This window comes from Grammomys surdaster, unplaced genomic scaffold, assembly GCF_004785775.1.
Source record: "Grammomys surdaster isolate TR1022 unplaced genomic scaffold, NIH_TR_1.0 218, whole genome shotgun sequence".
Taxonomy (NCBI): Eukaryota; Metazoa; Chordata; class Mammalia; order Rodentia; family Muridae; genus Grammomys; species Grammomys surdaster.
This window is the reverse complement of record NW_021604663.1, coordinates 2,335,619-2,360,351: the sequence shown is the minus strand read 5'-3', so window position 1 is coordinate 2,360,351 and position 24,733 is coordinate 2,335,619. Positions and strand designations below refer to the sequence as shown.

Here is a 24,733-nt window from a genome sequence, read left to right as displayed (position 1 = left end):
CAGGGCTAGAGTCGGCTATGCACAAGCTGTAAGATGACACTGTTTGAGCTAGCCTTGTAGCTGCCCACCACAGAATGCAATTCAGCATTCCAAGGACAGTTAAGATACCTTCCTCACAACTGTATCTAAAAAATGTAACTTACCTAATATTCTTCTCTATAGTTCCCCACCCCTGGGAATACCAACTACACTCTCATCTGGAGCTATTTACTATTCATTTATTTTTATTGTAAGTTAGTGTTGGACACAGCTCGCTTTCCTGCTCTCCTGATCATGTTAGTGTCCCTTGTGGGAGGGATAGGCTGTGCTGGTCTGCTTATGGGTGTGCTACGCCCTGTGAAATAGATCCCGGCTTGTCTGTGTGCTGATTATAGGACTTGCTCCTGGCTCACTGTCAAATATTACAAAGGTCATAGAGAGCCATTGAGTGCAATGGGATGCCTCTTCTCAGTAACTAGAGCCTAGTGATGCTGTGTAAACCCTCTGTGGCTGGCCTCATCATTTTCCTGTTCCTGGCCATTTCGGGTTCTCTGTAACCACGAGACTGTAACGATCATTCTTCCACATGCTCCCTTTGAAGATGTATTTTTCTCAATGGGTGGAAAGTGGATTGCTGGATCACAGAGTGATTAAGTTATATTTTATCCACACCACCAGACTGCCCTTTAAAGGAGATATATAAATTTACATCATGCCCTGAGGTGTATGGAATGCCCATTTGCTACCACACTGGGGAACCTTTGATTCTCTGACGTTAAATGTTTGTGATAATCTGATGGGTAAAGAGTTCCCCATTATCAGTTAAATTGTGTTTCCCTGGCTCAGTGTTGAGGTCCCGCAGCTTCCCCTGGGTGCCTAGGCTATGTTGGCTGCTCTATGTCCTACTCATACCCCATGTTGTTTCTAACAGGCTCTGTATAAGGAAGGTAGCTTGAAGGCACACCTTTGTTCCAAAGGTCCATGAAGTACCTTCTCTTTATCTAGTTTGTGGTTTCTCTGAAGTCCTGGATTTACTCTACCAGCTTCTGTGCATTTGTTCAGTTTGTTACACTGAAAAAAGAAATTATTAAGTCTACCCATAGATTAGTGAGAGACAGCAGTCATCCTCCCTCACGCTGGCCCTGTTATCCTTAACATGACACCTCTACACGTACTGCTGTAGCTTGGAACAGAATGACCTATGCCAATGGGTAGCGGAGCTACTAAAGTTCCAAGTTGAGGTGGGAAGAAAGAGTAAGAAGAAAAGTTCCCTCATGAACACAGACATGAGAAAACAGCTATATGAAACAGTCCAGGCCCTTGGCAATCATGTCACATGCTTTCCAAGAACCATATTCATGGACGCTCACAGGCTACTTGTCCTGGGGTGTTTTGTCCTTATTGGTACATGCTTCCCAGGGCTGTTCCCTCTTTAGAGACCCTCTCAGCAGGGGACTAGGAGGCAGAGAAAGGAAAGATGGCTCAGTTACACTACAATCCTTCTCCACTGCCTTCAATGCGTCATGCTCTTTGCGCAGCGAGTGCTTTATAACATGTAAGGATGCCGGTTTGACCACAATTCCTCTCTCCTCAACAACACTAGGGTAGGTGGTACGTCTTTTAGATTTGGAGGACCCCATGTCTTGTTACTGCAGAGGGGAACTGGTCTCTGTCTTCCACATGAAGTGATTAACAGTGATACTGAATGCTAGCTTTTGATCCAAGCAATAGTAACTCTGGATTTCCACAAAGGCAGAAGGACCTGTGTATGGACATACCACAGTGGCAGCCATATTGGTGCCTCTGTAAGGCAGCCCCATTGGAAGGCTTCCAGCATGGTTTTCATGCTCACAGTGAAGTTACACCCATTGTCAGCATCTACTCAATGCTTGACTCATTCTGACTCAGCCATTTACTATCACAGCTCCTGTTGTATATAAATCTATAGAAGCTTTGGAGGCACTTGGAGTCCTTTAGAGCTCCAGTATCTTGGGAAGATCAATTATATATAATTATATAGTGTATATACAGTATATCTACCATACCCAGCTATAACAATCTTCTGAGCAAGTGACCTAAGACAGGTTTATTTTTCTTCCAAGTTTATTATAGAATAAATTTATTATTAAACAGATATTATTAATATTATAATATATAATTACAGTATATATTAATATACTATATATCAATATAGTATATAAATATTATTATTAACTAATTAATTTATTATTAAATAAATAGTATTTTACCTTTAAATTTGGGGACTATGTATGCAGAGGTTCTTGGATGGTAAAAACCACCTGGACAACAATAATAATACTAAAAGAGAAGTTGGTGTTTGAATAAATGACAGAGGATTAATGTGTGAGTGTGTGTGTGTGTGTGTGTGTGTGTGTATACTGTAGGTGTCTTAGTTAATCTTCAATCCAATTATCTGCTATATGGGGTAATGGGAAGGGTAACCTCAGTCTAGTTCCTAGAGCCGTGGTTTTCAACCTTCCTAATGCTGTGTCCCTTTAACACAGTTCCTCATGCTGTGGTGACCCCCAACGATAAAAATAATTTGCTGCTATTTCTTAACTATAATTTTGCTATAGTTATGAATCATAATATAAATATCTGATATTGAGGCTATCTGATATGTAAAATATTTGACAAGCAACCTCCAAAGGGTTCATAACCCACAGGTTGAGAACTGCCATCCTAGATCCTAGGGTGACTGAGGGAAGTCAATTCAGGATAAAGGAATATTTATCATTACTCACATTAGCCAGTACTTGATAAATCATGGAATCACTAGGTACCAGAGAATGCTGCCTAAACACTCCTCTGTATTCTACAAGGATTCCTGACAACAGAGGCAGCAGCACTGTGCCGAAGGTCTAGGGCAGGTAGAGCCTTAATCATTTGAGGCAGAAATCATTATGGAAACATCTGTGTTCATCAACCATCCTCCATCTTTGACCCACTGTGAGACTCACGTATCTTGATTCTTTAGTTTGTAACAGCCATTACTGGAGCAGATCACACCCTGCCCCCCTTTCCCACCCCACAAAGCTTTGAAAGCACTTGGAGTCCTTTAGGGCTCTGGTATCTTGGGAAGATCAATTGACTTTAATTCTTAGCTTCCTCTTGCATGAACTAGAGAAAATTCTTCATTTTTGGGGTTGAAGCGTGCATACAGTGAGATGATTCTGACAGTCCCCATGCCTGGCACTTGAGGCACACTGTAAAGAGTCCCTGTGCGTGTCCCAGCTCCCGTCACTGCTCTTGAATGTTTGATCTACCGTACACTGTCAGAGCAGAAGGTTAACTACAGCAGCTCTGTGTTTCCTCCTTTCAAATGAAATACGTCTCACATTTACTCCAGCCCATTCAATGACCATGACGCTGGGAGAAGGCGGTGTGCCGAGTGGCTGGAAATGAGGGCACTGACTGCCATGCACAAATCAGGGCTGGTAGTCTGAGGCCCCGTCAGTGTGCTTGTAAATCTGGGTCTCTGCTAGGAGACTCTCATTCCTGCGGAGAGGGATTGAAATAAAATTTAGTTCGCTTCACATAATAGAAACGACATTTACTCTATGTAAAAATAGCACCCTAGTGGATTCAAAGATGTGCTGTATCATTCAGTGTGCTTTGGCAAACTCTGTCTGCTAAGAATTCCAAAGACCCAAGTAAGGCACGGATGGATAAATAGAGAAATGCCTGGAATAACAGAAACCATTCAGTTGTTGCATGTGAATAAAGGGTGCCAAAGGAACACCTGTGGGAACGCCTAATGTATTCTCTAGCACACAGCAGGTGCTTAATCAGTGCAGCTTGCTTTCTTTCTGCTGTTTTGTTCTTGTCTTTTTTTTTTTTTTTGGCCAAGGAATCAGTCACATTTGTGGTCAGCTTCCCTTCTTCCAAATTCGAGAGTGTCCCTCTGGGATCATTATTTGAATACAGTTTATGAGAGGGGGAATGAATCGATCATTCACAGATGATCAGCTAAGGGCCCCAATACATCTCCACCAGTCACATTCTCAAAATAATAGTCCCATCCAGAACTCACAATCTGACGCGGGCGATCCGAACTGTGAGAGACAGAAACAAGGTAAGCAAAGAGTAACAAGATCAACAAAGGAAGGAGGAGGTGATGGGTGCTTCTGTCTGTTTTTCTAAGCTGGACCACAATTCTATTTCCTAAATGATCAGAATGAAGTCTAGGTGCGTGCCCCTCTTGATGACTTGTCTGTCTTTCTGTGCTGAAGGTTCACAGGCTCCCCTGAAACACTTAGGATCTACATCTGCAAAGTGGTTTCATTTGTCCCAGATCCTGTCTCTAAGTCACAAAGAGCAAGCACGACCTTGGTGTCTCAGTTCCCTTCCTGTCCTGTCAGACCTCAAGGAACCAGGTCTCCACAGTGCTGAATGAGAAAGCACTAAGAGACGCTGAGGGAGGCTGCCGAGGGCCATCAGCCTCAGCATGCCACCCAGATGCTTGCTACTTGCAATTCCCCACGACCAGAGTCCTATTTTCAGGTCCCAGACACAGGCGGGGGGTGGGGGGAGATCCATCTCAGATCTCAAGTGTTCCACCCCCCGCAGTGGAACACATTAGCTCCCACTGTCAGGTGAGGGTGCATTCTCCAACGAAGCGCAGGAGGGGGAGTGCTAGGTCTGCATGTTGGGCCTAGTCTCCTGATCTTTTTCCCTTTCAGTAAAGCACATAGCAGCATCCAGCCTCTAGTCCCAGGCTACAGATGACAAGGCCTGCTGGGAACTGCTTTCAGATACAAAGGCATGCCCAATGCAGCTGCATGTGCAGAAACACAAACTCATTAAAATACTGATGATGTAACTGACCAAAGAGAGCACCTACCATGCTGACCACTTGGTTCAGTCAAACTAACTCAGTCTTTTAGAAATGGTCACGTGTCTAAATGGTGTGGATGCATGAAGAGCTGGAGTGACCTCTACCCCCAAACTTGGCATTCCAGGTGTCTGGTTAATGGTTTTGCATGCAAACATCTCAACACAGCAACAGGCTCCGTGGGGACTATCCTTCCTCATAGATGTTGTGAGGTTGATAAATCAGGGAGTTTCCATGGCAGTGACTGACAATCTGCAGCTTACAAACTTGATTTCTCTTCTTGGTCTCTCTGAAGTGGAGCTTATTCATTGCTGTGTCTTGTTATTTAAAATATTATCTCTTTAAAACTTCAGAAAGTGATTTTGGGCATACCACCTTTATGAAAACAGATTTTAGGGCTGAAGACCTCACTTTAAAAGCTTGTAATGCCAGTGCTAAGGAAATGAAGGGGAGATAAAGAGAAGGAGTTCATTAACAGAGGAGAATTAGTCTTCCTTCCTCCATCCCTTCCCATGAAATATAACACAAGGAGTTAGCAATCAACTGTATCATCTGAGATCTGTAATGCTATTCTTTAACTAAGTGACTTCATGATTATTCACAGTGACTTCTATATAGGATATTCTATATTCTACCTGGACTCTGATGAACACCATAATGTAACATCAGAAGGACGCAAACCACACTTTACATAAGGCCCAGGGGCCAAAATAACTAAAGAGAAAAATACTTACTTTTAAAAGAGACTGTTTAGATAGAATTTTTTTCTTAAAGTATGTATTTTTCTTTATGTATCTATGAAGGAGTGGTTATATTTTATGTGCTTGTGTGTTGTGTGTCTGTGTAGTTTGTGCATGTGTGTGGTGGGGGAGGGCATACAGATGTGTCCAGAAAGATCATGTGTGCATGTGAAGGCCAGAGGTCAATATCAATCTCTCTCCACCTTTTTTGGGGGGGACAAGTTCCTCACTGAGCATGGAGCTCACCCACAGGCTGGCCGACTAGCAACTCCCAGAGGTTACCCTGTCTATTTTCCAACCTAGCCCTAAGATTAGAGGTAAACACACCTACCACTGGATTTATGGATGTTGGGAATCTGAATGCAGATCCCCATGTTTGCACAGCAAGCATTTTGCTGACTGAGTCACCTGCCTTATCCCAATAATTGTCTTAGTAAGTGAAGCTGTTATTACATTTGGTTCTAACAGGTCTCTTGGTAGGAGAATCAATAGCTGAAAACCACCCTGTAACTGGTTCATGTGTTGTGATAGTCTCCTTCCTGTTTTGGTCCAGTTTAAAAACCCTAAGTCTGTTTCTCTGGAAGGACCAAGATGTCCAGCTTGTGTGTAATGGGCATACAAGGAGTTAGCAACTAATCCATAAGTAAAGAAAATTTCAGTCTGAAAACAGACTTTTTAGGGTACTTTCAGGGTAAAACTTGAGAAGATTTCTCTCCAGGGCTGCAGCATTGAGATAAGTTTATTCATTGGAGACAGCTGTCTTCAGGGTAGGGTAGCAGCACACAGTGGAAGCACCCGCACGCAGATGTATGCCACCCATGGGTGGAATTTATCTGGAGGGTAATGCCAGGAAACAGAATTACTGGCAAAGCCCACTGCACTGCTATCTCCAGTTATTTGGAAATCTCAGTGACTATAAAAATGGTAGGTGTTTCTAAGCATCTAACAGTTTTAAAAGTTAGGCTAAGATTTCACACATGGAGCAGTAGATAAACTAGTTTATTTTTAATCTTAACTGAAACATAAAAATTCCTAAGGATGTGATTCATTTTTAATATATATTTTCTTTCATTTTGTTCACTGCATTTGCATTTTAGACTGAGAAAACATTTGAAGGTTTTCAGATGTGCCTGATCCTCAGAGAGCCTTCAGCTGAAGAAATGCTAAGGACAAATTAGATGTGAATGTTGCTGATTACAAATCAGAAATGAAATTTTCAAAAGCTCAGCAATGCATGCTGAAAACAGGAAATACTGTTGGAAATGGGGACCAACTGAGTAAGAGTGTTGAATGTGGCTGAAGATGCTGAAATGAACAAACAGGACAGATTATGAGCACATTGCATATATATACATACATATGTATGTATATATGTGTGTATATATGCATATATGTATGCATATATGCATGCATGTATACATATATGTATATATCTGTAATATATATACATACACACATATGTATGCAAATATGTATATGTATACATACACACATATATACATATATATATATAATATCAAATATACATATAAAACACATTGGTGGCTGTGACAGCATGAGTGGAAGTTATCACATACATTATTGGGTATTGTTGTGGGGTATCCTGAGTCATACGGTCTAGAATATCTGCTTCCCTGCTACACTGTCTACATCTATATTGTCTAAACCATCTGCTCTTCTTTCCCCATTTTCATGTGTTGACCATGTGCAAATTTAGTCATGCTATATGTTTTCTAAAATACAAATGGCATTCCCCTCTGTTGTGACACACTATTGCTGAAGAGACACGGACAAATGTCTACTGGCCCCAAGTAAGCCAAAGTAGAGACACCACTAAAGTACAACTTGGCAAACCAATAAGTCTTATTAACATTACTTCCAGGAATATTGGCAAAGAACTACTTACAGGTGCACATATGATTCAAAGCTGTATCTCCAAAGCCACCCAAAGTATGGGTGACAGCTCACAAAACCTAGGAACCTGGAATCCACTGCACAAACCTGCACTCAGCTCAACAGGTTAGAGAACATCCTTTTAGGTTAGCTCAGTTGGTCTGAGCCTCTCCCAGGATGATTAAATGGTCTTACTTTCTTCTAGGTACTTCATTGTTTTTTATTGCTTCTATGTAGCCTCTTGGCTGGTCTAAGTCTCTTCTAGGCAGCTCAGCTTGTTTGAGAGTAACCTTTTGCAGCTTGTCTAATCTGACAGTGACTCTCGGCAGTCTTTACAGTTTATATATACACTTTGAGGGACCTGGCTAGTGAGTCTGGTCAGTTTCAGGGACTTCCTGAAGCTATTTTAGTTGTTTACTTCCAGTGTTATGAAGCTTTCCAGCGATAGAGCAAGTCACAGGCGGCAGCTCTGTATCCAACCCCAGAAAACCGAGAGAAAGAGGGACTCCCAGGAGCTTTAACTCAGGCAGCATCCCAGGTAAAAATGAATCACCTGTGATGTCTGCTGTTAGAAGTTCTAATCCAGATGCTGGCCTCCAAACTTATACTACTCAGACCTTTGAAGGGCCACTGACAAGAACATCAAACAGCTAGAGATTGACATCACTAATCTGAAGAAATTCCTTGTTTTGCTGTCTGAAGAGACCTCCTAAAATCGCAAAGATCCTTATTGGACTTGATTTACTCTATTACAATAGAAAAGGCTGGGTACAGCTCTTTACTGTGTACAGCCCTTAAAGAAGAAGGTTACCTTTACATAGACAAGACAAGGAGGGTTAAAGAGAGCATGAAATAGGTAGTGAAGGCCCTAAGAAAAATCAGAGAGAGAAAGAGACAGATGAATGCTGGTACAAGAATTGGTTTTCAGCCTCTCCAAGGTTGTCAACCCTATTTCCTCCCATCTTGGGACCATTATTTGGGTTCTTTTTGCTTATTTCTGCTGGTCCCTGGCCCTCAAATAGGCGGACTAACTCTGTGATACAACAGATAAATAATTTGGTAGCAAAACCTATTCAGATACATTATCATAAGTTAGCTATGGAGGACAACGAGACTCAAGATGAGGTTGTTACTTTATACAGGGTGTTTCCAAAACCCATCTCCACCCAACCTAAAAGAGGGACTTCTGCCCCTAGACCAAGCAGAGAGGGGCCACCCAGAAACCCCTCTGACAGTCGATCTGAATTCTTCCTTAGGCTGCGAGGCTAAGCACTGCAAGGGAATATAAATAAAAGATAAAAATATCTCTCTGGGTTCCCTGAGGGACAAGCCTGACTGCACAGGGGTTGATGTCAAAAGTATCCCCTCTCCAGGAAAAGACATCGGGACGGGTATGGCCCTCATGCCTCACTGGACAACGACAGGGGTATGGGAGCCATTACAAGGTCCCCTTCAAATACTGGAGGTCAGGCCTCTATCCCCGCCTTCACAAGTTTAGAATTGCCACAGCCCTTCTATACTTAGAGAAGGGAGGAGATGTCAGGGGCAGCCCTGCTTACCCACTGAAGGCCTAAAATCAGCCATAGGCCTAAAATCAGCAATAGGCCTGTCATACATGTATACTAACACCAAGTCTTGGGTCTCAGTGGAAAAACATTGAAACAGATGGCTATAAGCTAATGTTAACAGGCAGCTTTTGTGGAAATTTACAAGCTTGAGTAGTCATAGACCTTGTAAATAGGTAGCCTTGGCAGATAATACCAACTTAGATAAGGACAATCGAGTCATAGGCAGAGTCATAGTGATTTGTCCCCTGAACCTTCACCCAGCCAATACCTGGTTCTGAAGATATCTGTATTCCCCTGAACACCCACATTCCAGTGTCATTCCCTTCCCTACATCCTGCCTTTCTGTGTTTATAACCCCTGTGTGAATGAATTACGATTTGAGAAAAAATAAATTATAAAAAAAAAAAAGAAGCTTTCCAGCATAATGGGATGTTTCATCTCTGCTTAGAATATCCTGTTGTTTCACCTCTCTGTAAACATCCTGTGTCTTAATAAGCTTCATTCCAAGATGGCAGGATTTAATCTGGGAGCCTCATGTTCCTCCATTGGGGCAGTAGCATGGTAATGGAGCCTTGGGAACTTTGCAGGAAAAGTATTCTGCTTCAGAAAGTATGGCTATCAGGCTTTAAACATTTGGTTCTTGTCGGATCAAGAATGGAACATTGATTACTCACTACGTAAGTGACTATTGTCATAAACACACTAAAGAGCTAGTCTCCAGTTCTATTGGCAACACAGGGAAAATGGTCCAAATTTAATGTTATAGGAAGAAGAGGTACGTAAGTTTTAATTTCCTTTTATGGAAAAGATCAAATTAAGGTAAAAGGCATAAAACTGAAGAAGGCAACCTTGTGGAATCTTGGACAGGAGAACATTTTTGGTTTTTAGTGTTTATGCTTAATAGTTCTATGTTAGCTTGATACAAACTAGAGTCATCTGAGAGGAGGGAACCTCAGTTGAGAAAATGCCTCCATAAGATCTGGCTGTGCATAAGCTTGTAGGGCATTTTATTAATTAGTGATTGATGGATGGAGGGTCCAGTTCATTGTGGGTGACACCATTCTAGGGCTAGGGGTCCTGTGTTCTATAAAAAAGCAGTTGAGCAAATCAGTAAGCAGCACCTGTCCATGGCCTCTGCATCAGTTCCTGCCTCCACCCTGTTTGAGTTCCTGCCATGACTTTCTTTGATAATGAACAGTGATGTGAAAATGTAAACCCAATAAACCCCTTCCTCCCAACCTGTTGTTTGTTTTTGTGTTTCCTCACAGCAATAGAACACTGACTAAGACTGTTGAATGCTTGTGGGTTCTAAGCCTGGACTTCTGGTCCTGTTGTATAAACAGCGTGGGAAAAGAGGGAAAACCAACAGAAGCCAAAGGCAGCAGATTCAGCATATGCTTTTACTGCATAGTGATGGAAATTGTTTTCTCTTATAATAAGTATTTTTAAAATTCACATTTTTATTATTTAAATTTGATTTATACATACATAGATATGCAATGCACTTTAATGCTATAAAAATTGTTTTCCAAAATTTTCTCCTCCTCCTCCTCCTCCTCCTCCTCCTCTTCCTCCTCCTCCTCTTCTTCCTTCTCCTCCTTCTCTTCTTCTTCTTCCTCCTCTTCTTCTTCATGAGAAGTGGTTTGAGACACAGTCTCACTACTTTGTAGACTAAACTTGAAACTCACTATAGAGCCCAGAATAGCCTCCATCTCCTGACAATCAACCTGTTTCAGACTCCCAAGTATTGTGATTATATGGTGTGACTCAACGTACCCAGATTACAAGTGCTTTTCAATCACCCCTCCAGCTATAACTATCTGGATACAAAGTATGCGTGCTTCTTTACAGAGACCTGGACTTCAGTCTTTCTGCAAAATTTAGGGCAACTCCAAATGAATTGAAGCCTATATTTTTGATACTTCCTCCAGCCAATGGCAAGTCTGTAAGGACACAGAAAACCATTAAAAATAATTTTAAGTTCTCATTTTAAGGTATTTAAATAATCTCAGCAGCATATGCATTTGGATTTGTTGAATTCTGGGAACAATGACCACTTCTTTCCATATATTTGCTTGCTATAGTATTATGTGATTCTCCAAATGTCATTTTCCTATGGGGTATAAAAGATCAGAGGAATTATCTCTTTTAGCATTTAAAATTCATCAAATGTGGGAAATAATAGGAAGTCTGTGATTAATGCAGGCACGCAGAGATCAACAACAGAGAAGAAGGAAAAAGGTGTCTAGTCACTCAGTGCTACTGTGAGCAAACTCTTGTGAGTCTCTGAGGAAACCCCATTGAACCATGTGGCTTCTGACCAGGCCCTGGTGCCTTAGCAACTTTTCTATTGCTGTGCAGGGACACCATGAACAAGCCAACTTAAAAAGAAAGCATTTAATTGGGGGCTTGCTTATGGTTTTAGAGGGTGATGGGTCCATGACCATCATGATGAGAAGCATGGCAGCAGGTGGGGCTTTTGAAACTTCAAAGCCCACCCTTAGGGACCCAGCATCCAAATAAATGAGCCTACTGGGGTTCTCATCAAACCACCACACCTGGGATAGGGTGATGCTTGGGGTTCACTTCTTATTTCAGTCTCATTTCTTACATTTTTAATTTGAACAAATTAATTATTATATCTCTATTTCTATTTTTATTATGTAAAAGGAGCCACTAACCATTACTGTAAGGTTCAGCTGATAACCCTTACAATGCCTAGCACATCCCAGAGAGCCAGTAAACATTATTACACTTTTTTCATTGTTATACTTTGTTTCCTTATTCTCCTCTGCTTATTTTTCAGGTTATAAGAAACTTAGAAATAAGCAAAATTAGTAAAATTTCATTATGAATTCAATGGCAAATGGCTGCTGTTAGGTAATGGAACACCTTCAGACTTACTTTACTGTACTGCCCCTGTATTATTGAAGACAACACTGAATCACACCTACACAGTAAAATTAAAATTGATAGCAGTGTGACTGTAACAGCAGGACAAAAAAACTACAACATGGTTGCTTAGTTTGGCATAGCTTTTTAAATAATTAACTTTAAAAAACCCTGATGATTAGAGACCAATGCTTCTTCCCTTAGCTTGTTCACTACGATGCCCCTAGGGGAAGAACGAACCAGCCTGCATTATTCTGTACAAGAAACACTTCTCAGCTTAGGCTGGGGACTATGCTGACATTCTCTCAATTTGTGATAACATCATCCAAGAGTATGTTTATTCAGTATGTTCATTCTTTTTTTTTTTTTTTGGTTTTGGTTTTTCGAGACAGGGTTTCTCTGTGTAGCCCTGGCTGTCCTGGAACTCTGTAGACCAGGCTAGCCTCGAACTCTCGAACTCAGAAATCCGCCTGCCTCTGCCTCCCAAGTGCTGGGATTAAAGGCGTGCGCCACCACCGCCCGGCCAGTATGTTCATTCTAAGCCAGCAAGAATTCCTACGAGCATACTTAGGTTGATTTCGGGACAAAGGCTAAAAACAAAAGCAAAATTCCCACTCATGGACAACTAGGCCACTGCAAGCCTCACCCCTCGTGACTTACATGTCTTACACAGATGTCTGGTGCCTAACTCCTAATGACCCATGTTGCCTGAACAAATGGCTAGTCTCAGGAAAAGCAACATTCACTGCAAATTTTACTACTTAAGAAAGCAACTCTTCAGATTAGGACCTGCACAAATGGCTCTTGTCGTAAGGCTAAGTAACCTCTCCTCTCAGACAAGTTACTTCTTCTCTACAAGGTACAGCCTATGAGAGTTGTACAAGGCAGAACTCAAAGTCTGATGATGGGCAGAGACCCTCTCTATCGCCCATGCAGAAAACCCAGAGACACAAGCCTGGTTCCTGGCTCGTAGACAATGAGGGATCAGGAAAGTAAATGTATGCAGTAATCCATTACACTACAACAAGAGAAAATTAGCATAGTGACTGGTTCCCTTAAGAATGTAGTAAAAGTTTTCAGCAGAGATGAGATCTGAGTGCGGAAGTCAAAAGTCACAGCTCCTTGGGGTTGGGGAGGTATCTCAGCCAGTGATGTGTGCTCATCACACAAGCATAAAGACCTGAGTTTAATTCCCAGAACCAACATAAGAAAGCTGAGCATGGTAACACATCCTTGTCATCTCAGTGTTAGAGAGATGGAAACAGGAGGCCTGGGGCTTGCTGGTTAGCCAACCTTGCTTAATGGGTGAGCCCAGGCCAGTGAAAGACAAGATGGTCAGTGTCTGGGGAATAACACCATCCAAGAGTATGTTTGAGGCTAAGTTATGGCTTTCACACACATGTACATATAATACATGTACACAGCCCCACCATAATAACATTCACAGAACATAAATATGTGTGTACATATACATACATACCTACACACATATGCCCACATATGTACATATGCATACACACACATATACACACAATACACCTTCATTCCTCTGATAGTTCACAGATCAAAGTGGAATGAAGACATAACCAACAAGTGACTTGTAGAGAGGGAGGTTGTCACAACGATATGATTATTTTTCATAGCTTAACTAAGTTTCGCATGTCCTTCTTCATATGTCCATGTCACAGGGTTGATCTGTAAAACAGAAATGAATACTAATAGTCCAGATATTGATCCCAGAACCACAGGCTTTTCTGAAAGAATATTTATTTTATAGCACAGAGCAAATATTAGGGAATATTGAAGCAAAAGTGTCCTTGCACAGACACAGACACAGACACAGACACAGACACAGACACAGACACACACACACACACACACACACACACTTGTACACACACCCTCTAGATGCCAGGCTGCTTCCCTGCTAGTCCATGTGTGCAGTACCACATCCATCTTAGGTGTGCAGATGGGGCAGCCCAGCAGGAAGCTCACTGGTCTGCAACCACCTCTAAGAGAGGAATTCAACTTGGGTGCTGACAACCTGCATGACAGATTTTATTGGCTGCAAATCTGCCCACTGGTTGATCTTGCCAGGGCTGTCATACAAGTCGCTGAGCAGAGGCTCAGACAGTGTTACAGGAGTGGTTACTAATACTGAAAACAGTGGCCACCAGCAACCGGCAGCAAAGAGGAGCAGTCAGGGAGCTGTGGGCTAAAGGTCCAACTCACAAGCTCGGAATACAGAGATAGCAGTGGGTGAGTCCCCTCTGGTGTACTGGTGACTCCTCTTGCTGTAGCTGTATATGAAGAAAGACGAGGCATTCTAAAGGCCTGCTGCTTTCCATGTTTTAAATTGTGTGTTATTAAGTAGGAGTATCACCTACATCTGCATATGGCCAAGTTAACCAGAAAGAGGAAGGAGGGCTGATGGGAGCCTCTCAAATCCACCCCACTGTCAAGGTTCTGTTTTCCTAAGCTACTGTCCCTGGAAGATGTTTGTCTGGTAAACAGTGTTCATGGAGTGGCCATTTGTGTTTCTTCTGCTTTTTCCTTCACACACGTCTGTTTTTTTTTGTTTTGTTTTATTTTTTTTTAACATTCACACATGTGTCTTCCCATTGAGGCATTCAGATCAGCTGGAGTTAGTCAGTGCTGTTAAACTGACTTCATGTGATTTCTGCCCAAAGCAACTTGACATTTCAATTAAATTCTTGTCTGGTGGCACACACCTTTAATCCCAGCACCTGGGAGGCAGAAGCAGGTGAATCTCTGAACTTGAGGCCAGCATGGTCTATAGGACAGCCAGACCTACACAGATAAAGCCTTTCTAAACAAACAAACAAACAAACAAACAAACAAACAAACAGTATGTAGGACGCCATTGTTGAGGGTGTTCTTTAGGAAACCATACCGGCCAAGTCCACGAAACACGAGCTCTTCCATTCTCTGAGACAACTACTGCTACATGCCTGGCCTCAGTTTCACAGAGACCCCAGGATTACCTGCTTCAGTTTACCTTGGCAAGCCTCTGGCCATCTGGGCAAGACACATAACTCTATTGAACACAACATTCTTCTCATGAGGGTGAGCTGTCTCTAAGTCTTCGAGCAGTAATTCTGAATAGGCTCTTTGCAATATTGATGAACACATTTAGACACTGGATGTGGTAGCTGAATCAAGTTCAGCTTTTATGGCTGTAACAAATGGCTGATGATTGTCAGGCAGCTTTGCTGTGGAAGGTGCACGGAATAGTCCTTCTGTGGCACACGCTTTACAGATGACTGGGCAGGGAGAATCATAGCCTGACCCTTCACCTGGTGGTCATTAAAGAAGACTTTATCAGTGCAATAACTTCTGGTGAAACGGTGAAGAGGGAAGGTGTCTATCAGAGACAGATAGTAGTCCTGTGTGGTTATAAGAAACAGACAAGTAGTTTCTGCTTTGACTCATGGAAAAGGTGGGCTTTTTGCATGCACAAATCTTTGTCACCATTTCCCCTGATTTAATGGGTTGAAAGCTTTAAAATTATCATTGCTCTAGTCAAGGAACAATGGGGATACATTTAGAAATAATTGGTGACTATTTCATGATGCGTCTACACTGTAACTGTGAAGAGTTTGGCTGCTGTGACAAAATTCATAAATACTCAACTTGAAGGAGGAGGGGCTTATTTCAGTGCCTAGTTTTAGTCTATTGTCACTTGGGTTTGTTGCTTGTGGGACCCTGTGTGCTGAGGTGGAACAGCCTGGGTGGGGCACATGGTAGATGAAGCAAAGTGGTTCACCTCGTGGTAGACGGGAAGTAGAGCGACTGACAGAGGGGTCCATGTATACAAGACGATCTACCTTCAGTTAGGCCCGTCCTTCTAAAGGTTTCCTGGTCTTTCCAACAGTGCAGTTAAATCAGGTCTTCATCAACAGATCAATTCATTTCATTTCATGTCAGATCCCTCAAGAGCCAATGACTTCTCAATGGTTATATTCACTAACTAGGGACTGAGCCTTCAGTATTTGAGTCTTTGGGCGTGGAGATACTCTATACCTAAACCACAGCAATAATCAAATCCCCACATGAAGTCAGACAAGCGACACATGCCATGTTGTCCAGAGCCGTGTGTCACCTGTGCTCGTGACATTATTCTTGGGCTTACCCACCTAAAAGGCTTCCAGGCATGTGTCAATTACATCGTTTCTCCAAAAGAGTGCTCACACAGGAAGAGATTCTAATAGATTTATTCAGTGGTTTGACACCTTGCGGTTTCTCTAAGGACCCTGGTAGAAGCCCTCAGAAATAAAGTCTTGGAATGTAAATAATCTCTAAAGAGATCAAGACATTTAAAAAAATGTCAAAACATGGGAGAAAGTACCAAAAAAAAAAAAAATTGACACAGTAGTGGCTGTTCTATGCTTGGCCAGAAGCCCAAATAAAGATTCTCATCTCTATGACCAAAGTCGGCAAGGGGGAGGTCACTCATGAGAGATCTGAGAGGATAACTGATCACAGCATAACCAAGAAGTTGGCCGGTGACTTCACACTGGTCCTTGATACTATAGCTGTGAAATCCAGTGTACACGTGGACTAATATTCTTCACCTTCTTGGCCTCGGACAAAGCATTATCTCTGACATCTCTAGTTAATAAGAACCATCTTCAGAGTGCTCCTCATGCTTTATCTGCGTACTGCCTTCATCCTGTCTTCAAACAGCATTTTAGCCATCTTCATGTGTGCTACTGATGGCCACTAGGACCTTGACCAACTTGGAAAGCAAGAATGGGACATGGCTCCCCAGCATGGCTCTCCTGGATGCAAGGACACATCGAGCTGGTGTGTGTGTGTGTTGTGTGTTGGGGGTAGCCACAGTACAATAACAGGGCAGAGTATGCACTTTTCTTGCACTTAACAGGAATGGATGAAAGACAGCAAGACCCCCACTCCCCACCCCAGGATGCTCATCGAGGTGGGAAGAACCCATATTTAAAATGCATCCTGGTTCTGAGTCTCTTTAGCTTTCTGCTCTAGGATAGTTGATGTATGAGTCCTTAAGGTCCATGTGCAGCAAGCCATACTTTATCACAAACTGGTAACCCACTACTGCCACAGAATTAAGCTTTGAGTACATTTAAACTTGCTGGTTTTAATGAAGGTTTCTTCCCAAAGATTAGATTTAGCATTAACATTTCAGAGAGTAGGGACCTTCTGCCTGCTTGCCTGCTCTGGGATCTTTCTCACCTGCTGTTGTAGTCCCAGTTTTCTTAAAAACAGTAAGTGGTTAAGTGTAGTGACTGCTCTTCCAGAGGTCCTGAGTTCAATTCACAGCACCTACATGGTGGCTCACAACCATCTATAATAGGATCTGATACCTTCTTCGGTATGATTCCCTCTTCTGTTATGCAGCACACATGCAAATTTAGTACTCATATGCATAAATAAATCTTAATAATAAAAACCAATAAACATTCTCTCCGCAGTGTGTAAGTCGCACTTCTCCTGACTCCTATACCCTGCTAGCATAAGAATCGCAGAGAAAGGAGGGAGGTTTGGTTCACCTGTTCATGAGGAACCCCACCCCAGGAACGCCACTAGACCCACTGTGTTTCTGATACAGATGTTGTAATTTCTGTTAATGGAAGGGGAGCGGGGGCACATGCACATACTATCAGCCTCCTGTGCCTATGAGTTCCCATCCTCAGATTCAACCAATGGCAAACAAGAGGATCGTTCTAAAGACTGCATTTGCATTGGAGGTGTTTTTCTGACATTACTCAGTTAATAACCCGTTATTATAAGTATTTGTGTTGGGCAGTATAAGTAATCTAGAGATGGCTTCAAGTACACAGGAAGATGAACAATTTTACAGCATCCTTTGTAAGAGACCTGAGCATCTTTGGTTTGGGTAGCCTGGCTTATTTATGGAGAACCCATTTTTTGGATGCTGAGGGGCAGGCAGCTGTAGTTCTGAACAGATCCCATCCTGGACAATTCTAAGAAAACAAACCATTAAAAAGCTGAGTAAACCCTGCTGCAGGTTTGCTCCAGAGAAAAAGAACATGTTGTTTGCATGCACACGTCTTTATTAATGTGTCTTTGCTTTAACAAGTGATTGTGAAGTTCTGTTCCAAAGAGCCCCAGAGTTTAGCTTAGGATCTTCCAAGCTCCTGAGAGGGTCGAGGGGGAGCGACTGGGAGTCCTCAGTCTGTTTCCTAGCTCATCTGCTTGGATGGTTCCTGTGGTTCATATAAAAGCAAAGCTTACTTTTTGCTCTTTAAATTTGCTTGCATGGTTCTGAAGCTGCTCTGGACATTCTCCCATCCCAGCTAATTGAATTGTGCTAATTATTTATATCACTTTGTACAAGCCAAGTGCTGTACTCCTCAAAACCTAATACTACAACGGCTTATTTTGTATCTGAAACTTTCTCACCTTTGAAATAAGATTTCCTGATGGTTGTAGCTGGAACAGAGATATGAATGGCCGACTCAAAATAGTTGCCTTTGGGTAGAGAATTAACAGAACACTTTCAAAAACGAGGTGAGAGGTTAAGTCTCAAACAAATGGCCCAGGTGTCTATTTAACATATCAAAGCTTACCTGGCTGCCCTGTTCTCCCAGCATCCCTCAGTCCCTAACTGTTAAGGGTAAGGCTAGTTTATCCTGCCCTCTAGGCCAACTCTCTCGTCCAGGGGTTGGGCTGCACTTCTCCCAGCTACCCCTCCTCATATAATCCAACCATTTTCGTTACTTTGTCTTTTTCATCCACTCTTTAACCCCCCTGGGCCTGTTGGTCTGACTCTCCCTTTTTTCCTCAAATGGTTTATGGCCATGTCCATTCTGGACTCTTCCAGATGTCCTTGCCTCTGGCTATACTGTGCCTTTTATCCATAATAAACTTTCTTCTCCACCATACCTAGGAAGAGTTACTACCATAGTTGTACCTGGGCCATTTGTCCCAGGGTTTGAGACTTAACCTTTCACCTCGTTTTTGAAAGTGTTCTGTTAATTCTCTACCCAAAGGCAACCATTTTGAGTCAGCCATTCATATCTCTGTTCCAGCTACGGCCATCAGGAAATCTTATTTCAAAGGTGTGAAAGTTTCAGATACAAAATAAGCTGTTGTAGGTATGGTGGAGAACCTTCTCCACCATACCTTTTACCTTCATTCAGTAATGTCATGCATGGCACAGAGAGACAACATAGTCTATGTGTGTACTTAAACTTCTACTTAGTATCTGCTATAGAATCTGCTGCCACCTTTGCAGAGTATTTCTAACTCTTTGTACTCTTTAGAGACTCTATTAATGAATTAAGAACATTAATGGTAGTAGTAACAGGAAAAGATGGCCACATAATTAGTTCCCATGGTCACGGTTATAAAGCCGGATCATCCCTGCAGGAGCATTTACTCATGGTTCTTCTGTCTCCAAATCCCATTTTGTTTCCATCTGGATGTGATGTTCCGAACCTTAGGAATGACGTTGGGCAGGCACGTTCCATAAAGGTCCTGAAGGGGTCTTGCACCAGAGGATCTAGGTCAGCATTCAGCAGACGACCTTTAGAGTAGCTAGCTCCTTTAACTGCAGGGATGGATAGCATCAGCAACTCAGATTACTGAGTGCCAGTCATTGCTCAAAGAACTTAGCTATCTTAAGTAGCCCTGGGGGGAGATATTAGTCCTATATATATTTGGCAGGTAAGCAAATGGAGCCACTGAGATGCTTTAATGTCACACTGCAGTAAGTAACAGGGCAGGATATGAATGAGTGTCTTCTGGTTGGGGAGCTTATGTGTATTTTAATATAGTTAAGACCCTGGAAAGACATGGTAGGTGTTTGAGTGGGAAATGACTCCACAGGCTTATGCATCTGTATACTGTTCCTTCCCTGGTGTGTGAGCTGTTTGGGAATGTCATGGAACCTCTAGGCTATCGAGCCTTGCTGGGGGGAATAGTCACTAGGCCTGGACTCTGACGGTTTATAGCCTTCTATTTTGCCCTTTTCTTTGTTTCTTGTGTGTGGTTGAGATCTGATTTCTCAGCTTCCTGCTCTTGCTGTTATGTCCTACCTATCATTATTGGACATCTAGCACCCCAGAACGCTAGACCCCCGCCCCAACTGTTCCTTCCTTAAGTTGCTTTTGGTCATATTGGTTTTCCCACAGCAACGTAAGAGTGTCTAATGTAGATACTATGCAGAATACGACAGTGATAGGAGATTCACTTCTTCTCTCAAAGGCACTGAAGGTCTAATCAAGGCAGCAGAGCATGAGGTTTGGGGACCTTCAGTGTGGGTATGTCTAAGAGAACTACCAGTGAAAAAGCTGGATGGAGAAGCGGGTAGTCTTTAGAAACACCATAGATTCACTACAGGCAGGCTTTGTATTTGGTCACCCAGGCAAAGGCAACACACACATTGGTACCTGTGTGGGGTGCCAGTATGGAAGAGGGTGTGTGTGATACAGGGGACAGTTCAGGTCAGATGATAAGCCTTGGGAAGGAGGTAACAGCTGCTGTGTCTACAAAGCTAGATGGGAAGACTATAGACCAATTTTTTTTTCCCAGTTGGTCACACAAAGTTCGACTGTTGCAGTCCAGGGTGTGTTTAATAAGGATGATAATGAAGCAAAGCAGACCAGTGATTTGCAAACTTCTGTGGGCTGGGAGCCTTTCAGAGGTCCCCAGTGCTATGGCCAGTAGAGGAAGAAGCCCTCACAAAAAAAGCAGTGGGATTAAGTAAGAGACACTCATATTGATGAGACACCCTGCCCCCACTTCCAATCACTGGTCCTCTCTGAGTACCCCTGTCTACCCCCACTTCCAATCACTGGTCCTCTCTGAGTACCCCTGTCTACCCCACTTCCAATCACTGGTCCTCTCTGAGTACCCCGTCTACCCTACTTCCAATCACTGGTCCTCTCTGAGTACCCCTGTCTACCCCACTTCCAATCACTGGTCCTCTCCGAGTACCCCTTTCTACTGACGGAAGCAGGGAACAGGGAGGCCAGGCATTTCCTGGAGTAGAGCTGACATGAGAATTATGTGTTACTAACACCTAGGACGCTTTGCTCTGCCCCTTTCCTTCTGTGCTGAGAACTTTCCCTTTCCCTTCTTCAAGGAGAATGGCTGGTTTATTATCAGATGATAAAGTTATGGGGCCTCACAGCAGCATGAGACCTTTGGCTGGGGGTAAAGTTCTTCCCTCACAATAGAACCTATCAGAATACAGTCAGATTCTCCCCAGAAGCCTGATCCTTTGATACACACACACACACACACACACACACACACACACACACACACACACACAGAGCAGGGTGGGGGAGAGAGACAGACAGACAGACATGGAACAGAGGCAGAGAGACAAAGGAATACAAGGATAATATAAGGAGGGATGAAATATCGGAACTTTGGAACGCTGTGACTTTTGGGTCAAAGGTACTTTTGGCACACACACACACACACACACACACACACACACACTGTATGTCCTCAGCACTGAAGCTGACACAGTAACTAACAGATATCTCCATAAATACAACTACAACTCAAAAGTTCCAACTTTGTGTGTAAATGCTGGTAGATTTATCATTATTTTGAGGAAACACTCTCAAGTGACTTTGAAGCATTCAGCAAACACTAGCCACGGACTTGCTATGTATGAAGAGTGTGAATCTGTGTGGATTCCATGAGCATTTTTAAGTGCATACTGTTTGCTGGGCTCTGAAGCTCCAGAGACTGAACCCATAAGGCTCCAGCACTGTCACTGTCTGCTTTGAATACATCTTAAAAGTCTTTTGACAAAAAGAGATTGTCATCAATTCCCTACCCTGGAGGTCTCCATGCCAGGGATGATGAACGTTGTAACGTTTGATGACAGTTTTATTGCCAGGAAAGAAATTGAATGGGGATCTACCATGGAGTCCCAGGAAGAGCAAGGCGTCGAGGGGCGTGGCCTCCTTTATCCTCATCGGGCTGTCTAGAGGAGGACAGGGAGCACGGATGACAGGAGGCTGTGTACCCACGGAAAGTCACAAGGCATTCTGCAGTGCAGCCAGATACTAATTGAAACAATTAACTGTAGAAGACACGTGGGCACAGCGATATTAGTGGTGCATAATCCTTTCTCGTTAAGCGCTCCTTCCTGGATTACAGCTGAAGAGCTCGGGAGTTCTAATTACCTGTGCAGATCCCAGGAGGCGGAAGCAAAACGTGGTAATTAGCCGGCTGTAATCTGAGGTTTTAGCAGGGGAGGCAGGATTTGCTCTAAGTGCCTTGGTGTTTTCGTGGCTATTTACCGAGCGGAGCCCCAGAGTTTAATGGAATTTGGTGGAATTCTCCCGTGACAGGTGAGCCTGTAGTTAACAAACATGTCTTAATATGAGCTCTGTGGTTCTGTTCCTGGAGATGCTGGATACTGATCCTTAACTAATCGTAGGAAGGATTCAGATTTATTGCTGGGATTTATTGATTGTGTTTTTATGGTGCTTTTGATTCACCTGTGTTACTGATCTTCGAGACTTGGGCTTCTCAGAGCTCATGCCTGTCTGCTTTTCCTCTTACAGTGGATCTAAGACACGCCTAAGTACTCTTTCCCCAAGCTTGATGGAAGCTCCTACCACCCACACATGTCCAGAGAGAGAGACATTTCATAGGACCCAGTGATGGTGCAATATATTTACTCAAAAATTTCCATAAATATAAACCATATCAGCCGAGAGAGAGAGAGAGAGAGAGAGAGAGAGAGAGAGAGAGAGAGAGAGAGAGAGAGAGTCATTTTTCTTGCATTCTTCTTTTTTTCTTTTGCCACCCTCCTATCACTCTCTTAGGTTACTCTGTGTACTATGGATGTGTTCATAAAGATGAAAATCAGACTATAAACTTCCCTGTGCACCCAGAGAATAGAACATAAAAGTAATCTAAAGGAAATTTTGACATAACATGCTCATCCATGCTTTGATTCTGCCTGAGAAATGATTAATATTTTTGTAGGTGCTAATTATACCTGGCCCCGAGGTGGGGTGCCAGAGAATTATGACCAGCTGCTTGCTGAGCCTTAGTCCAGGCCAGGGGGCTTTATTAAGACCCAGGTACCTTCTATAGAGATGGGATTTAGCTGGAGGTGGCTGGATTTCCATGTACCTGGAGAGGAATATGCCTCTGCTTCTTTGGGGTTCCTCCCTGAAGAGAACCCTCTCTATGTGGCAACAATTGAGTGTTGAAAGTCTCCCTCCCAGCTTCTAAGTGGAGGATAGGGGGTAGTTGCTTGGCTGAAAACACAAAAGTTTTCTGTGGTCTTTCCCTACCTGTGGGTTAAGTGTTAAGCTGCACGTGATGATGGGCAGGATGGAATGAACCAAGCAGTCTCCATGAGTGGAGGCCACATTTGCAATGAAGGCTGGGCAAAGAGAAGTGGGAGGGGGGTCCCCACATGCTTACCCGGCTTGAGTCCATTCTGTTCACAAAGATTCTACGTGAAGGCTAGGCTACACCTTCAGGACCATAGCTTACTTCTTGAGAAGTCGGGACCACCAAGAGCTATAGAGTTGTCTCAGTTGGTAAAGCACTTGCTGCACCTGTAATTTAAGTTGTGGAGAAGAGGGAACAAGAGGATCCCTGAGCCCCACTAAGCCAGGCAGTCTAGTAAAATCGGTGAGCTTTAGGCTCAGTAAGTCTGCAAATGCCATTGTCTCAAGATGCAAGCAAACAGATCAACAAGGTAGAGAATAATACAGACAATTAATGCCAACCTCTGACCTCAGTACACACACACACACACACATACAACATACCACACACACAGACACCCTCACACATACACACTCAAAAGTAAAATTCAACACAAATTCAGAAAACCTAAGAAGGAAGGGGCCAGGCCACAAGTCTGTGTGAGCAATAAAATAACAGGCAGAGTGCTTAGTATGTGTGCATTTGTACACTATATAGGTGCAGAAGTAATCATGTCTGCAATGCTACTGTGCATGAATGCCTGACTATGCATTATAAGCTATACATCACTGCAGCACTTCCGTGAGGAGGGAAGTCAGCAGGACATACGGCTGGGCCTCAGAGGCCATTCCTGGTAGGGCCAGTAAGATGCAATTGCCAAATTCTCTAACTCCAACAACTTCAGTATTCGCAGAGGGGAGAGCTTCTCCATATTCCTTTGTCTGCACTCTCTTTGTTGCAGCTTCAGGATTGGCTAGATCCTTTGGGAGTGAACTTTGGGGTAACATTAGAGGAGGACAAGGTGGAGGCTCTACTGCCCACAGGCCCAGAGCCTTACTCTTGTTCCTGCTGAATCTTGTCAAAGACAATACCATGTGTGGTTATGCCTGTCCCCAGTTTGTTCTGGTAGTCACCCATACCACCCACTCCCATGGTCCTGTCTCATCTTAAACACACACACACACACACACACACACACACACACACACACACACACACAAATTGTCTTCACCTTTTAAAAAGACCCAATGATTCTACCTGTTTGTTTGCAATGCTCACTTGACATCCCTTGATTTTTCACTGCTTTGGTTATAATAGCTAATTTCTTTCTGTAAGTACAGGGCTGTTGAAGTAATATAATTTGACTCACATATTTAAAATTAGTAGGTTACTAATAAAAAAAAGCACAAGCATAGGTTATATAATTATTTTTAAAAGTTAGAATTAAACTGTTTTGTCTCCTAACTTGTAAGGCCTGTGAGCCTATTCTTTCTTTCCTTCTTTCCTTCTTCCTTCCTTCCTTCCTTCCTTCCTTCCTTCCTTTCTTTCTTTCTTTCTTTCTTTCTTTCTTTCTTTCTTTCTTTCTT

General features: G+C 42.9%; 1 protein-coding gene across 2 annotated transcripts in view; it reads right to left on the bottom strand.

Annotated features, from left to right (window-relative positions):
* The window catches only part of Prkn (parkin RBR E3 ubiquitin protein ligase), a 1,140,372-nt gene that overhangs the window by 365,361 nt on the left and 750,278 nt on the right, over positions 1 to 24,733 (bottom strand). The window contains exon 8 of one of the 2 annotated variants that reach the window (XM_028772727.1): positions 10,626 to 10,978. The exons of the other annotated variant lie outside the window; for it this stretch is intronic. Coding sequence (XP_028628560.1) covers positions 10,881 to 10,978 — 98 coding nt within the window. The 3' untranslated portion in view covers positions 10,626 to 10,880. Of the gene's footprint in view, positions 1 to 10,625; positions 10,979 to 24,733 lie in introns of those variants that run through there. 2 annotated transcript variants of the gene reach the window in all.